Source organism: Brachyhypopomus gauderio, chromosome 11, assembly GCF_052324685.1.
Source record: "Brachyhypopomus gauderio isolate BG-103 chromosome 11, BGAUD_0.2, whole genome shotgun sequence".
Lineage (NCBI taxonomy): Eukaryota > Metazoa > Chordata > Actinopteri > Gymnotiformes > Hypopomidae > Brachyhypopomus > Brachyhypopomus gauderio.
The window spans coordinates 2922126-2935846 of record NC_135221.1 but is presented as its reverse complement, the minus strand read 5'-3'; the positions used below and the strand labels follow the sequence as shown (position 1 = coordinate 2935846).

The following is a 13721-nucleotide window of genomic DNA, read 5'->3' as shown; positions in this document are numbered from 1 at the left end:
TATCGCGATACCTGATACCGTGCGCGTGACACAGCACACAGATACAGAGCACTTCTACACAAGAAACAAGTTTTTATTTAAATATAAGATATACATAGTTTGCTGAAACCGTACTGACAGATAAATAAAATTAGCTAGATAGGTAGTTGTACTGTTTTTAAAAAAGAGATAATCAAAATATGTTCTAACGTTACCCTCTCGTTTTATAACATCCTAACGGCAAACGAGCAGTAAACAGTACACGCAAAACAAAAAAAAAAACAACATTTTCACCTGTTTGTGAGGTCCAAACCTAACGTAATCTACACCACACCCCTCATTATGCCTTGGCGTTATAGACTCCGCTAAGAGAGCAGTGCAGTTGTGGTCAGGTTGTGTTCTTGGTTGCGGTGGTGGATGGTAGACTACACTGGTCAAATGAACGTAAACATAACCTTCCTGATTGTCCAAACAATCCTACTTAACGCTTACAGTGACGCTTAAATGTGACCAGAACCAACTTAATACCACAAACCAGAGTGACGGGCCAAAACATCGGCCTCTGAAAAACAACAAACAAACAGACAAACTCTAAATGCGATTAAACAGAAACTAACGCAAGCATCTGGGGAAAGAAATGAAATAGATTTGCAACACTGCACCCCAGTAGAATTATTCTTGATGAGTTTGAATTTTCTGTATGTATTGTATTAATTTCTAATTCAATGTTCCGAGCAAGGAAGGTAAGCTACTGATTCCTACATCTACCATTACTCATGCTATGGGTGGCTCAACGCATTCTTTAGACTGGGTCTAGAAATGCTCTCTTTCTTTTAATTTTTTAAAAATAAAATGTACATTCAATACTCAAGAGTTTTTGAGTTCAGGGCTTCCTAACAATAGCATGGCTAATGCCCATGTTTTAGAATTGTAATTTATATCACACAGAACAGTCAAACTTTGGTTTCCATATGCAGAGACCTGCATGTTTGTCAGTTAAATTTTTATTATACTTTTGGTTAGCTGCATATTGTCAGGTTTATGTTAGTTGTGTAATGTCAGGTTTAGTTTAGCTGTGTGACGTCATGTTTATGCTAGCTGTGTGATGTTAGATTTATGCTAGCTGTGTAATGTCAGGTATAGGTTAGCTGTGTGAGGTCAGGTTTATGTTAGATGTGTGAGGTCAGATTTGTTAGATGTGTGAGGTCAGATTTGTGTTAGATGTTTAATGTCAAGTTTAGGTTAGCTGTGTAATGTCAGGTTTAGGTTAGCTGTCTGACGTCAGGTTTATGTTAGCTGTGCGACGTCAGATTTAGGTTAGCTGTGTGAGGTCATGTTTATGTTACCTGTGTGATGTCAGATTTAGTTTAGCTGTGTGATGTCAGACTTATGTTACCTGTGTAATGTCAGGTTTAGATAAGCTGTGTGACGTCAGGTTTATGTTAGATGTGTGAGGTCACATTTATAGTAGCTGTGTAATGTCAGATTTAGGTTAGATGTGTGACATCAGGTTTGCATTTGGCCCAGAAATAAAAGCTAGCGCATAAGCATTCATACTTATGATGAACAACAACAAACTAAGATATGTGGTTAATCTAGTGTTGATCTAGATTATGTGGTTAATCTAGTGTTAATCTAGATTATGTGGTTAATCTAGTGTCTACAATCTAGCCACACTGCTGGTGTACAGATGGTGTACAGATGGTGTACAGAAGGCAAAATTTTACTTCTTTATGTAAAGGGAAGCAAAAAACAATTGTATTAAAGCAATATTGAAGTACTGAGCCTTTTTTCGGTCTTCTACCCCCAGGCCTGGTCGATTTAATACTAAGAACGTGCCTGGCTCAGTTTCAGCGGCAGAGTGGTTGTGTTGTTCAGGCAGGGTGTGTGTGTGTGTGGGAGGAGTGTGTGTGTGTGGGAGGAGTGGAGGAAGATCTGCATGGCTGGGTGTGAGGTCGCGGTCAGGGCTCTGGATGTGGGTGTCAGGGCAGGGACATTAGAACAGCCTGGCTTGTTTCTTCATCTCGTTCCTCTTCCACAGTGCCAGTCGGTCGAATTCAGCCATGGTCATCCCAAACACCTGGTAGAACTCCTCGGGAGAGAGGTGTCTCTGCGAAACACACACCATGTCCAAGACTGTACATGATAATAAGTCGCAATCGTGAACAAACCCATTTCATGAGGCACAGCTGAGCTGTACATGGACAGTCTGACATGTCTCACCTCCAGTCTCGCCCTGTCCACATCTTTTGGCAATCTGTTTCGCCCCCTGGTGGTCACAATCAGAGCCTCATATGGGTAAACCTGTATGGAGGGTTAAAACCACACTGGATTTAAGTAATGAAACAGCAGCTGGGGACTTTATGGGAAAACTATACACTATGAAGATTACAATTGTAATTATTTTCATTATTTGTTACCACACGCACACACACACACACACACACACACACACACACACACACACACACACACACACACACACACACGTTCATATCCACAAAGAGTGGAACATGTGTAATGTCAGCCATGCGTTGCTCAAGGCAATAGAGGAGAAGATAACAGTGCATATTCATGTGCTAAATTACTTCACACCTCTCATCAGACGCCTGGCCTAAAATGCGACGTGCTTGCACGTCTCTGGTAATGGTCATCTGGGGCTGTAAGTGCGACAGAAGCAGGACTATATGGAAATGCTCCTCACACACACACACGATATAGACTGTGGTTTGTGTTTTCCTGCTGTGTCCGAGCTGGGCACTGCTCTCAGGAAGAAGGAGCTCGACTCGACCCCCTTCCTCCCATGAGAGAGAAGCAAAACCCCCTCGACACTCATTCCAGCCCTCAGCCATGATAACCGTGACAAAGACAGGAAGTTTCCTTCGGCCGGACGGGGCTGTTCTCGCCCAGGGGTCACGCAGAACCGTGACCCCCTCACAACCCCTTGGCTGTCTCCGAGTGCGCTGGCCCCATGACATCGGCGCAGTGCGTGCCTTGTGACCTTGTGACCCGGAGGCACTGATTCCTCCTCTCTGGCTTCAGCCCCTCCCTCCATCATGGCGAACGCAGCCAATCAGGTTCTTCCTGGGCTGTAGGCCAGAGCTACTGCTTTGAGATGGGGCCTGTTGTAGGACACTTTCACAACCAGAAAGACTCACCGTGTATTCTACACACACACACACACACCCACACACACACACACACACACTGCTGAAAGTGGCCCATTTGTGGAGGTAATATTCCAGTCTAGGAGAATGAGTTAACTTTAACCTCGTGGCGACCAACACCACAAAGCCGTCACAACTAACCTCTGATTCCCCAGTTGACTGCATTGCCGCTGTCATACTGAAAGTAATCTGTATTTTGTTGCTAAAAAATCAACAGATTCAAAAAAACAGATCAAGATTAGCTTGAAATTCAGGATCAGTGCACACAGCAATCACGTTCATTAAGTGACTTCTATGTGAACATTATCTATGGATACATTACCCTGTGTAATCCATTCCTGCCATACCCTGGTAAAGAGGCCGATTTGGATATATATTCTGTATAAAGAGTGAAAGAAATGTTATACAGATCACCACACATCAGCACATATCAGCATAGCATCTAATCTCAAGAGTGGCCATAAGGGGGCGCTGTTTACAAAGCCACCATTTCTTCCATCCTCACCAACAAACTGTGAGATCAACTCCCAGGACCCAGGTTTCCCAGACAGCCCCGCCTCCGCAACAGTAACCCCCCAGCTAAACTCCGCCCACCTCCATCGTCAGCCGAAACACGACTTTCATGTCTTCCTTCTAACGCTACCGTTCTCTCGTTAACATCCCACTATTGTCGTCACTCACCGCTCTCAGCAGAGTAGTGTGCCTGGGGTGCTGAAGGAAAACAGAAAGAGGAGGCTTCAATACCAGACCAAACCCATCAATACCAGATCAAATTCATCAATACCAGACCAAATTCATCAATACCAGATCAAATTCATCAATACCGGATTAAATTCGTCAGCATCCAGCCCCAGAGTGCATATGGTCAAAACAAAGTAACTCGTGTGGCATCCTGCAAACCGAAGTCAACAGGGGGCACCAGTGGGGTAGGTATGGGTCTGTTGTCTACAGACTCAATGTAGTGTGGGACTGTTCCATGTCAGCGGTTTCACTACACCGACTTTCAGTTCAAACTACATGGCACAGAAGAGATTCTACATGTAGTGTAGAACCTCTATCTGCCTAATTTTACACAGTTGTACTGCCGAGTACAGACACAGAGCCCCCAGAACCATGTGAGTGTGGGGAGAGTGTGTCTGTGCAAAGTGTGTTTGTGGAGAGTGTGTTTGTGCAGAGTGTGTTTGTGGAGAGTGTGTCTGTGCAGAGTGTGTCTGTGCAGAGTGTGTCTGTGCAGAGTGTGTCTGTGCAGAGTGTGTCTGTGCAGAGTGTGTCTGTGCAGAGTGTGTTTGTGCAGAGTGTGTTTGTGCAGAGTGTGTTTGTGCAGAGTGTGTTTGTGCAGAGTGTGTTTGTGGAGAGTGTGTCTGTGCAGAGTGTGTTTGTGGAGAGTGTGTTTGTGGAGAGTGTGTTTGTGCAGAGTGTGTTTGTGCAGAGTGTGTTTGTGCAGAGTGTGTCTGTGCAGAGTGTGTTTGTGGAGAGTGTGTTTGTGGAGAGTGTGTCTGTGCAGAGTGTGTCTGTGCAGAGTGTGTCTGTGCAGAGTGTGTTTGTGGAGAGTGTGTTTGTGGAGAGTGTGTTTGTGGAGAGTGTGTCTGTGCAGAGTGTGTCTGTGCAGAGTGTGTCGGTGCAGAGTGTGTTAGTGGAGAGTGTGTCTTTGCAGAGTGTGTTTGAGCAGAGTGTGTTTGAGCAGAGTGTGTTTGAGCAGAGTGTTTGTGGAGAGTGTGTTTGAGCAGAGTGTGTTTGTGGAGAGTGTGTGTCAGTTGAAGTCTGGAGATCAGAGTCTGAACAGAGGATGAGTCTGAAGAAGAAGGGTAACACAGCCTCGTTTCCAAATATCACAGTAGAAACACACCCTTACTTTGGCTCAAAGCAACCCAATGAGAACACTTCTACTATTTAAAAAATGAGGTAGTATGAATCTGTATATATATATATATATATATATATATATATATATATATATATATATATATATATATATATATTTTTTTTTTTTTTTTTCAGGGTGTTTCCTAAAACTGATTGGGAAACTTAAGTTCCCTGATTGGTTCATTGATTGGTTCCTGATTAGTTCCGTGATTGGTTCCTAATTGGTTCCCTGATTGGTTCCCTGATTGGTCTTTAACTCCTTTGAGACCTCCCCCTCCTGCCTTTAATCTACATCCTAATGTGTAAACTAATGGGGTTATTTATGAGACCTTAATATTCTACTCCAATCTTTTGTAAAACTCACTCCACAGGACATGCAGGTGTATGAGACACTAGGCCACGCCCCTTCGTTCATGCCACCTTTACCATGTGACTGTTGAGTGACATGCTCCATGAGGCCTGCATTGTTCCTCTTTCCTCGTATCCTAGTCTGTGATTGGTGCACTAGGGGGAAAAAAGACCTCTTACTATTCGTGAATAAAGCTGGCTGTGCAGGATGGATCGGCCACTCTGCACATGGAGAAGAGAGGGAGAGAGAGGGAGAGGGAGAGGGAGAGGGAGAGAGAGAGCATGTGAGCGAGAGAGAGAGAGAGAGCGTGCGAGTGCGAGAGAGAGAGAGAGAGAGAGAGAGAGAGAGAGAGAGAGAGAGAGAGAGAGAGAGAGAGAGAGAGAGAGAGAGAGAGAGAGGGGAGGGGAAAATTCCAGTTGCTTTGTGCACTTCCCCATGAGAGAGACCAAAATAGAAAGCAGACCACACACATGTGCGAGGACAAAGGGGGAAAGAGAGATATGGAGAGAGAGAGATAGAGAGATATGGATAGAGAGATGGAGAGAGATAGAGAGATGGAGATAGTTGGAGAGATATGTAGAGATATGTAGAGAGAGATGGGGAGAGGGAGAGAGATAGAGAGAGATGGAGAGAGAGCTGTGGTGCTAAGAGGAGAGGAAGAAAGGAACAGAGCTCAGAGGAGGTGTGAGAGTGGAAGTTGTTATTCAGTAGTGGGGGGGGGGGGGCTACGCCGCCCTGCTGGTGTGACCCTGCAGCACACAGTTAGTGCAGCACCAACACAGCTCTGCCCCCCTGCAGGACGTCAGGCGGAATAAACACCAGAACAAGGCAGGAGGAACCGTGTCAGCTGCCTCTGGTGTGGAGCTGTGAGAGACAGACAGTGCAGTCTGGAAAAGATGAAAAGGTAAAAAGACTAGAGGAGGAGTAAAGAGACTGACAGAGAGGTGGAGGTGGAGGTGGAGGTGGGGTCGTGGCCTGGTGGAGCGACCAGCCCTGTGAGTTTGACTCTGTGGGCCCTGCGCTTCTCCTGTGTCCCCTGGTGGACGGCGCTCTGTCCTGGGTGTCCTCCCCCTGTCCCTGACTCCGTGCCCCAGGGTTCTGCTTGAAGGATCGCTGGGTTGCTGGTGTGTGACTGGATGTAAAAGGGCCGTGTTAACCTTGAGTATATTTAAAAGCGCTTTATAAATGTAACTTCATTTCATTTCCTGTGTGCTACCTGTGTGATCCTGTTCCTGTTACATCACTCAAGGGTCCCTGTCCTAACGACGCGGTCTAAAGCTGCTCACGCCGGCCGTGAGGGAGAAGCCAGCTGTGGTGCATCAGTACAGAAGATCTGTAGTCTGACTCATATGGGCGGAGAGGGGAGCGATCCACACACCTGCTCTAGCTACACAGTCCCCACCCTGGGTGCCAAAACTCTGGGTGGGGGGGGCAGCTTCTCCCACAGAGGTGCAACTACAACTCAAACCTGCAGTTCGCAAGCAGCGTTGAGAACGCCCTGCTGGAGTAATGGTGTTACAACGCGCCCGCTCTCACTCTGACGTCCTCCAGCAGGTGACGTTAGCAGAAGTGACGATGGCACCTCTCTGATGACACCGGAGCCCCGCCCCCCTCCTCTCAGCCCCTCCCCCATCCGGGTGAGTGGGCGGAGACACTCACAACCGTTGATGGTGTTATTGTAGGCCGGGCCATGCAGAGCCTCCTTGCTCCCACTGCGGGAGCTCCGAGCGCTGCCCCAGGGGTCGTTGTCATAGGAACCGGAGCGGGCTTTCATCTCCTCCTTCAGGATCATCCTGCCGATGCCACCCTGGATCTGTGAGACAGAGAGAGAGAGAGAGGGAAAGAGGGAGGCAGGATGAGAGAGAGAGAGAGAGAGAGAGAGAGAGAGAGAGAGAGAGAGAGAGAGAGAGAGAGAGAGAGAGAGAGAGAGAGGGAGAGAACATTGGTTGGACTTTGTGAGTGGGGATAATGTTAGACCCATCCTGGTAAACAGAGCAGAGTTCTGGATTACAAACTCAGAAATGTTTTAAAAAGTAAAACCTAGAGCTCACAGATTGTATTACATCAGCCATTAATCAGAGAAAATCAACACAGAATTAAAATTTTATCAGAGAAAAAGCTCGGAAGATATGCAGTGAGGTAGAATGAAGATGGAGAGAGAGAGAGAGAGAGAGAGAGAGAGAGAGAGAGAGAGAGAGAGAGAGAGAGAGAGAGAGAGAGAGAAAGAGAGAGAGAGAGAGAGCTGTAGAGAACGGTATAAAGGTAAATTTTTTCATGGCATACTCTTTGAAGACCATGATTCCAACCATCTTCCTCTCCTCCTGATGAGAATCTTCTCCGAGGAACACGTAAAGCTGAGAGAAAGGGAGAGAGAGAGGGACAGAAGACAGCAACTAAAAGACCCAATTATCATAGGGAATGGTTTTAAGACAGTGAAAAGAGTGTTGGTTCACTTTTATAGAACAGGCAGCTGATGTTCAGGTTTAAACCAGTTTAAAGTGGAAAAAAAAAACTTGTGGAGTGCTTTAAGGTAACTGACTCCAAAACACACAAACAGTAAACCTCAGGCTCAAACCGAGTGTAATCTGCCTGGGACACTGCCCGTTCCTGCCTGTGATTGGCTGTTATAATTGCTCCATCTTTCTCCCACGTGTACGGGAGGAGGGGCTGAGGTGAAGCAGCAGGAGCCGGTGTAGCCTGGACGTACGTCTCGGGGAGCCGGGGTACGGGTAGAACTCCGCCGGGGAAGACAGGTAGCGCTCAGGAGAGAGGGATGTAGAGAATGGGGAGGTGTGGAGAAGGTCTTCACTTGTCTTGCTCTTGGTGGCTGAGTTGTGATTGTCTGAGAGGGCGAGAGGGAGAGAGGGAGAAAGAAAGAGGGAGACAGAGAGAGAGACTGTTGAGGAGAACACCTGAGCAGCCTCAAGCCCATAACCCAGGCCTCTCTGGGAGCTGCTGGATCAAATGTACACGCAGACAGATGGGGCACAGGAGCACACTACAGGAGCACACCACGAGAGTACACAGTGTGAGTACACCATGAGAGTACACTATGGCCAATATGTATGACCTTCTTCCTGGCTGAGGCAGAAAATGGCTCCAACATCGAACATCCAGATGCTACAGGCAACATGAAGCGGCAATGTGAAGCCAAATCAGCCAGCATTCAAGAGCAGCTGAACGCCCGGGTACGAACACCCGGATACGCTCGTATGGGTACGAACATCCAGGTACGAACACCCGGATACGCTCGTATGAGTACAAACATCCAGGTACGAACACCCGGATACGCTCGTATGAGTACGAACATCCAGGTACGAACACCCGGATACGCTCGTATGAGTACGAACATCCAGGTACGAACACCCGGATACGCTCGTATGAGTACGAACATCCAGGTACGAACACCCGGATACGCTCGTATGAGTACGAACGCCCGGGTACGAACACCCGGATACGCTCGTATGAGTACGAACGCCCGGGTACGAACACCCGGATACGCTCGTATGAGTACGAACACCCGGGTACGAACACCCGGATACACTCGTATGAGTACGAACGCCCGGGTACGAACACCCGGATACGCTCGTATGAGTACGAACGCCCGGGTACGAACACCCGGATACGCTCGTATGAGTACGAACGCCCGGGTACGAACACCCGGATACGCTCGTATGAGTACGAACGCCCGGGTATGAACACCCGGATACGCTCGTATGAGTACAGACACCCGGGTACGAACTCCCGGACACGCTCGTATGATTACGAACACCCGGGTACGAACACCCGGATACGCTCGTATGAGTACGAACGCCCGGGTACAAACACCCGCATACGCTCGTATGGGTACGAACGCCCGGGTAGAAATGACCGGATATGTCTGTCTGGGTACAAACGCCCGGATATGCTCATCTGGGTAAAAACGCCCGGATATGCCTGTCCGGTTACGAACGCCCAGGTACAAATATCTGGATACAAACTCCCGGGTACAAACACCTGGGTACCAACACCCAGATACGCCTGCCCGGGTACAAACACCTGGGTATGAACACTTGGGTATGAACACCTGGGTATGAACACATGGGTACGAACACCCGAGCAACAAACATGTCACGTCGTAACGACCCACCCACACTGCGTACTGCACTTAAAGCACTAACAATCACAACCCTAGTGAACCTAAGAGCACAAGAAAATACACTAACAGCACAAATGCAGCACTGACACCAGAGTTCACTGACCAAGGCATCCTTAACAGACAACACAAGGCAGATGTGAGTGGAGAGACATGGGGACACACAGAGGCAGAGACAGGAGGACACACAGAGACAGGCATGTGGACGACGCCACCGGCCAGAATACTTACAGAGTTAGAGGTTGATCAGGGAATGTACATCAGGACAGTGGAGGGAATTGGAATAATGTGATGAAACGGAAAGAAACGGAAAGAAAAACAAGGTGTTATTGGCCTCCCAGGAGGAGAATCCAGTGACCACACGCTTGGTACCCATGTAGAGGAGAAGCCCATCACAGTGTGTGTTTGTGTGTGAGAGTGTGTGGGAAGGTCTATGTGAGGGTATGTGAGGGTCTGTGTGTGAGTGGGTGTGAGTGTCTGTGTGAGCATCTGTGTGAGGGTCTGTGTGAAGATCTGAGTAAGTGTGTGTGTATGAGTGTGGGAGTGTTTATGTGTGTGTGTGTGTGTGTGTGTGAGAGAGAGAGAGAGAGAGAGAGAGAGAGAGAGAGAGAGAGAGAGAGAGAGTGTGTGTGTGTGTGTGTGTGTGTGATTGTGTGTGAGGGTCTGTGTGTAGATCTAAGTGAGTGTGTGTGAGTATGTGAGTGTGTGTGTGTGTGTGTGTGTGTGTGTGAGTGAGAGAGAGAGAGAGAGAGAGAGAGAGAGAGAGAGTGTGGTGTGATTGTGTGTGAGGGTCTGTGTGTAGATCTAAGTGAGTGTGTGTGTGTGTGTGTATGTGAGTGTGTGTGAGTATGTGAGTGTGTGTTGTGTGTGTGTGTGTGTGTTGTGTGTGTGTGAGTATGTGAGTGTGTGTTGTGTGTGTGTGTGTGTGTTGTGTGTGTGTGAGTATGTGAGTGTGTGTGTGTGTGTGTGTGTGTGTGTGTGTGTGTGTGTGTGTGTGAGTATGTGAGTGTGTGTGTGTGTGTGTGTGTGTGTGAGTGAGTGTGAGTGTGTGTGTGTGTGTGTATATGAGTGTGTGTGTGTGTGTGTGTGTATATGAGTGTGTGTGTGTGAGTGTGTGTGTGTGAGTGTGTGTATATGAGTGTGTGTGAGTGTGTGTGTGTGTGTGTGTGTGTGTGTGTGTGTGTGTGTGTGTGTGTGAGTAGATCTGTCACTTACACATGAATCTCCTCCACGTGTGTAACATGTGTAACGTGTGTAACGTGTGTATTTGTGATGAATTCCTTACAGGCTTGTGGGATTTACATGAACGCACGTGTTTGCTACTGTGACTCCTTGTTACTGTCCATTCATGTCTAACAGCATGGTAGTGCGTATTTTTATGTGTGTGTGCACGTTTGTGTGTGTGTGTGTGTGTGCACGTTTGTGTGTGTTTGTGTCCATGTGCTCGCAACTCACACACATCTTGCTTCATAGTAATTTTGTTTTGTGTGATTATTTTGAATTTTGGTGGGACAACTGACCTGATGGTAGCTGATAAAATGCTACAAGCCTGTAATGCACAAATGCCACATACTACACACACACACACACACACACACACACACACACACACACACAGAAAAAAAAACTACCATACAATCCACTGCACACGAATGCACAAGCTTCACATCCACTGCACACACTCATGCATTCAAGAGGGAAAGATGCACTAGTATGTTTTTAAAGTAAATACCTTTGTGTTTCTGTAGTTTTGAGAGGAACATGATTAACGCTGATCTGAACGCAGTTCCCACATCCATGACAGACAAGTCACATTAGTTAAAGAAGCAGGTCACTTCAATTCCTCTGCAGAACTAACAGCTTGCCCACCAAGCCGAAAGACTTATTCTCCGAAAAACGTCACAGCGACCAAGCTGGTACTGCTCGAGAACATCTGACTACCTACCAAAACACACAGTCTTAAGGAGACTGACCTTAATTATCCACACGCAGGTGGGTTTTGGAACTCGTATTGGAGGCGGGCTGTGATTGAAGATCAGGACTCTGCCGGCGTGCGGAGAGACAGAGAACCAGCACAACGCTCTGATTCACATGGCAAGCCGACATCTGGTTCAGGCAGACTGCTCAGAGATCAGTCTATAGGACAGTCTATTTCTACAGTCATGTTCATCACCCCAACGGAGGTCTTACACCTACTGTCATGTCTGGACATCACCCCGATGGACACTGTAGCCGCCACATTGCTGGTCTCAGCTGCCAATCAATGACACACCAGATCATCCTGAAGCTTCTAGTTCTAATGATCACACAATTACCTGAACAAGGTGAGTGAAGTCGATGTGATTAAACTGCGTAATGCATTGAACCCCCAGGAGTTTGGATTGGTCACCCTGTCTCAGACTCGTAAGAGTGAACAAGTCCGATCCAAAAGCAAAACTAAAGTTCTGAAGGAGGCTGTGATGTGAAACGGGAAGAACACTAATGAATATTTAACTGTGCCAAGACTGCTGTGGCATCTTTCCCAGAACTACCCCAGGACTGGGGCAGAGAGGGGCAGGGGTCACACCAAGTACACACTACCGTGTCTTTTATAGATGGGAGGCTTCCGGTAGATGTTGGGATCCCCTGTCGCTGGGAAGAGAGAGAGAAGTGAAATATGAACGATGGAGCTCAGGGGGGAGGTGGAGAGGGAGGAGGTGATGGGAGGTGTAGATATCTGGTATGGAGGCGCTGTAAGCCAGATAACCAATGGCTCAATAGGTGAGAAACCAAGGAAGACATATTGCAGGACACGCCATAGTGTAAACACTTTAAATGACTTCTAAATGAAAGTCTGTAAGTCACTAGCGCTGCAAAGAGAGCCATAAAAAGAACAAATGTAAGTGCAAAGACAATTCTGGCTAAGCGTGAGAGAGAGAGAGAGTACCGCACACCCTGTGAGCGGAGGAGGGGCCTACCTGGCACATGGAAGTGTTTGGGTGCTTGGTTTGTGGTGGGCGTGCTGGGCCTGCCTTCCTGATGCGGGTAATAGGGTGAGCTCCTGCCACTCTCAGAGCCTGCCCCAAGACCCCAGCCAATGACAGTGACAGAACCAGAGCATGAATGAAGACGGCCCCGCCCTCTCAGAGCCCAGATCAGAATGGAGGATCCCTTTCTCTTATACTAGCGAGGGACAGTATGGATTTTAGTAAGAACTGAAAAGCCATACTGTGCCTAATGCAGCAAAATAAAATAAGAAAAAAAAAAAAAAACAATGTACAAGCCATGGAAAGCAAACTTCCAATCTAATTATCCACTTATTTACATGACAGTACAATCATAATTGGTTGAAGATGCGGTTTGTACGGCACACTCCTCACCCGTGACACCGGCTCACCATATCTGTAGTAGTGCTGTGGGGATCGGGGCAGGATTGGGGACGTGCCCTGCCTGCTACACACGGGCGAGTCGATGTACCCGGGGCTGGATGACCGCCGCTGCCTCACCGCCCCGCCGACACACAGGTCCTGCCCACACACAGAGCGTCCTCACGTTGAGCAGGACACACCACTTCCCTCTCCGCCTGGAAGTGGTGTCCCGCCCTGCGCCAGGCAAACCGGTCAACTTATGAGCTTTCAGGCCAAGGGTTATTACCTGAGAATAAGGAGAAAGTGTGCCCAGAGACTGTGGTGGTAAAGAGCGACAGAGGCGCAGAGACAAAGAGAGAAAGGGAGAAAAAGAGAAAAGAGATTTATCGGCATGCTGAAGCTAACGTTATTTCAAACTTATCTTCTATTCTGCTCAGTTTGGTTTTGTGCTGTCTGGAAATCAATTTACTACCCACACTCAGCACTGGTCAGGGGACAGGGACACATGCTTCGTAAGACAGCAGGGACCACTGTCCAATCCATCAAACTGGCAGCGAGTGACACCGAAAGCAGCACAACAACATACACAGCATGTTAGCGGAACGCTCCTGCTAACGACGTACACAGCATGATAGCAGAACGCTCCTGCTACCACATACACGGCGTGTTAGCGAAACGTTCCTGCTACCACATACACGGCGTGTTAGCGAAACGTTCCTGCTACCACATACACGGCGTGTTAGCGAAACGTTCCTGCTACCACATACACGGCGTGTTAGCGAAACGTTCCTGCTACCACGTACACGGCGTGTTAGTGGACGTTCCTGCTACCACGTACACAGCGTATTAGTGGACGTTCCTGCTACCACATACACGGCGTA

At 47.8% G+C, this 13721-nt stretch overlaps 1 protein-coding gene across 1 annotated transcript in view; it reads right to left on the bottom strand.

Annotated features, from left to right (window-relative positions):
- Positions 1–52: 52 nt before the first annotated feature.
- ablim3 (actin binding LIM protein family, member 3) overlaps positions 53–13721 on the bottom strand; it is a 55027-nt gene continuing 41358 nt past the window's right edge. The window contains 13 exon segments of the mRNA XM_077021075.1: positions 53–2089; positions 2203–2283; positions 3138–3145; positions 3288–3348; positions 3469–3524; positions 3828–3857; positions 7018–7171; positions 7642–7712; positions 8066–8200; positions 12074–12124; positions 12451–12549; positions 12870–12999; positions 13127–13156. Coding sequence (XP_076877190.1) covers positions 1976–2089; positions 2203–2283; positions 3138–3145; positions 3288–3348; positions 3469–3524; positions 3828–3857; positions 7018–7171; positions 7642–7712; positions 8066–8200; positions 12074–12124; positions 12451–12549; positions 12870–12999; positions 13127–13156 — 1020 coding nt within the window. The 3' untranslated portion in view covers positions 53–1975.